General features: G+C 70.6%; 1 protein-coding gene across 1 annotated transcript; it reads left to right on the top strand.

Annotated features, from left to right (window-relative positions):
* Nucleotides 1-205: 205 nt before the first annotated feature.
* LOC122191752 (C-Jun-amino-terminal kinase-interacting protein 2-like) lies at nucleotides 206-3032 on the top strand (the record flags this gene model as incomplete). Its single annotated transcript, XM_042892141.1, has 3 exons — nucleotides 206-2377; nucleotides 2683-2758; nucleotides 2860-3032. Coding segments are annotated over 3 exons (2421 nt in total), but the record flags the coding sequence as incomplete, so codon positions are not given.
* Between the last annotated feature and the right edge of the window lie 245 nt (nucleotides 3033-3277).

The raw sequence follows: 3277 nt of genomic DNA, 5'->3' as shown, positions 1-3277 counted from the left end.
GCCGTAGGGTCGGAGGACCCGTGGGGGGTTGAGGGGCTCCGGGTGGTTCACCGCGGGTCTGGGGGCTTCACCATATGCCGCGTGCAGGGCCGGGGTCCCGGGCCGCGGCTCCTTTGCCTTTGTGTGGGATGGGAGGGAGAGGGGGGACGTGCGGGTGGGCTTCGGGTGGGCGCTGACTCTGCGTGGCATCCGCTGTGCTCCGCAGGCCGCTCCTCGCCCCACGCCTGCCTCCAGGACGCGCCGTGCGCTGCGGGGCTGAGCCCGGGGGGGGGCACGCAGGCGCCCGCCCCTCCGCCGCCGCCGCCGCCGCCTCCCCACTTCGACTCGCACGGCAACAGCCGCACGCCGGCGGCTCACGGTGAGCCCTCGCCCGAGCGCTCCGGGGAGGACGTGAACAGGAACGTCGTCTGCTCTGCGCCGCCGCCGCATCCCCCCCCGCGCCGACCGCCGACCGCCGAGCAGCGCCCGTTTCCGGCCGGGATCGCAGCCCCCGCCTGCGCGGCTCCGCAGCGCCGCAGCCCCGAGCCGGGGATCGGCAGCCCGGGTTCCCCTCGCGCCCAGCACGGCGTCCCCGCGCCCCACGAGCAGCCTTCGGCCGGGGGTCACGCCGGGCACGGCGAGGGATTGGGGTCCCGCACGGAGCCGCCGAGCTCCGATGGAGAGGGGCCTCCCGGCAGCGCACGCAGCCGCCCCGCCGGCTCCTCCGAGACCACGTCGCCGTCCTCCGACCCCGGCATCGAGGCCGACATGACCCGGCGCACCGCCAAGGGCTTCCCGCCCGGCACCCGGCACCAGGGCCTGAGCTCGCCCGGCTCCGACTCGGACGTGGAGGGGGAGATGGAGGCCTTCGGAGGGCGCCTGCTCAGCAACATGATCTCCTCCATCTCGGAGACGGAGCTGGACCTGAGCAGTGCCAGCAGCAGCGGCCGCTCCTCGCACCTCACCAACTCCATCGAAGAGGCGAGCTCGCCTGGCTCGGAGGGAGAGCTGGAGCCAGAGCTGGAGGCGCCCGGCGTGATGGGCATCAAGGGCGCGCTGCTGCGGGACGCGGGCAGGGAGGAGCAGGAGGCGCTGGAGCAGCGGGGCAGCCCGGCTGAGCTGAAGACGGAGGGGTACTACGACAGCCTGAACCCCACCGACCCCTCGGTGCCCCCCGAGCACACCGACGTGCCCTCCCCCGGCGCCCTGCACTTGGAGCTCGACCCCGACCACGGCCTGGAGAGCGTGCGGCGCTCTTTCTACTTGCCCGTGGGGCCCCCGCTGCTGCCTGCGGCTGACGACGACGACAACAGCGAGTACGACTCTGACTCGGAGTCGGAGCCCGACCTGAGCGAGGACTCGGACTCGCCGTGGCTGCTCAGCAACCTGGTGAACAAGATGATCTCGGAGGGCTCCTACCCCATCAAGTGCCCCGACGAATGCTTCCAGCAGCAACACTCGCTCTGCGACACCATATCTCCAGCGTCCGACCTGGAGCCCGAGCTGAGCGAGGCACTGGATGCCGAGCCCCCCGGCCCCGAGGGGCTGCCCCGCACCCCGCGCCCCATCGAGCTGGTGGACATGGAGACGCTGCGCAGCTCCCTGCAGCGCGCTGAGGACCAGCGGGCGCTGGGGGCCGGAACGGAGCCGCCGTCGGAGCAAAACGCTGAAGAGCCGGGGCCGTTCCTCTTCCTGAGCAACCCGACCCACGACACCATCGCTCCCGTCTTCGCGGGGCGCCCCGTCTCCATCGAGCGGTTGGGCGGCAGCGGGGAAACCGCCGCCATCGGCCGCCGCGGTCCCGTCAGCACCGCGGACGGCTCCTTCAGCACCGCGGACGGCTCCTTCAGCACCGCGGACAGCGCCTTCAGCACCGCGGACAGCGCCGCGGAGCGGAGCCCGCGCTCGGGCGTCCCGGAGGCCGGCGATCTGATCGACGCCGTCCGGTTACAGCCGGGGGGACGGGACTCCACCGCCACGGACGTCTCCACGGCCAAGACCAACCGCTGCTTTGCCGCGGCCTACGGGACAGAAGAGGACGCTGCGCCCCACCTGCGGGGATCGCTGTTCCCCGAGGAGCTGCCGCCCGCCCTGGAGGCGCTGGAGCCGCGGGACGAGTCGCTGGCCTACGACGCGGTGAAGTACACGCTGGTGGTGGACGAGCACACGCAGCTGGAGCTGGTGAGCCTGCGGCGCTGCACATCAGTGCTGAGCGACGACAGCGACCTGCTGCGGGCCTGCGAGCGCTGCGAGCTGGAGGAGGACGAGGCGGCCTTCGGCGACGGGCTGGCGGCCCCCGACGTGCACAGCTCCTCCGAGGACTCCTCCCCCGAGGCCGACCTGCAGTTCTCCAAAAAGTTCCTCAACGTCTTCGTCAACAGCACCTCCCGCTCCTCCAGTGAGTGACTGCATCATGCCATGCCGTGCTGTGCTGTGCTGTTCTGTGCCAAATGTTGCCTTGCTGCACTGCGCCGTGCCACGCCGTGCCCTGCTGGGCTCTGATTCACTGTGCAGCGCCGTGCTGTCCTGCATGCTGGCCACGTCTGGCTGCCCTCTGCCATCTCCATGCCGTCGACGGCGAAGGGCAGCCATGGTGCTGCTGAGGGGCTGTGGGTCAGCGGGGGTTTCTCCCTATGGGGCCACGTGTTGTGCTGGGGGTCTTCGCCCCCTAGATGACTCTCCCTCCTCCTACCTGTCCCCCAGGCACGGAATCCTTCGGGCTGTTCTCCTGCATGGTGAACGGAGAGGAGCGCGAGCAGACGCACCGCGCCGTGTTCAGGTGAGCGCCGCACGGCCGCGTCCCCCTCCGGCCCTTCCCCACCCCAAGGCCACGGGGCAAAGAGGGGGGGGGTCTCTCCTCCCGCCCGCCCACCCGCGCAGGTTCATCCCGCGCCATGAGGACGAGCTGGAGCTGGACGTGGACGACCCCATCCTGGTGGAGCTGGAGGAGGACGACTACTGGTACCGCGGCTACAACATGAGGACGGGAGAGAGGGGCATCTTCCCTGCCTTCTACGCCCACGAAGTCATCGGTCAGGCCAGGGACGTCATCGGTAGGAAGGCGCCCCCAAATCCGCTGCGTGCCGAGTCTCGGATCCCATGGGAGTCCCTCAAACTTCCCTCAACCCGTGGGATCCTGCAATGAAATCAAGGGGCCCCACGTCCCACTGGGTCCCACATCCCGTGGGGTCCCACATCCCATTGAGTTCCAGCATCCCATTGGGTCCTACATCTCCTGGGGGTCCCACATTACATGGGGTTCCACATCCCAATGGGTTTCCACATCCCCCAGGGGTCC

Source organism: Lagopus leucura, unplaced genomic scaffold (genome assembly GCF_019238085.1).
Source record: "Lagopus leucura isolate 7727_CA_CO unplaced genomic scaffold, USGS_WTPT01 34493-0_obj-0_obj, whole genome shotgun sequence".
In the NCBI taxonomy this organism is placed as follows: domain Eukaryota; kingdom Metazoa; phylum Chordata; class Aves; order Galliformes; family Phasianidae; genus Lagopus; species Lagopus leucura.
Note: the sequence above shows the minus strand (reverse complement) of the source record. Positions and strands in the feature narration are given on the sequence as shown.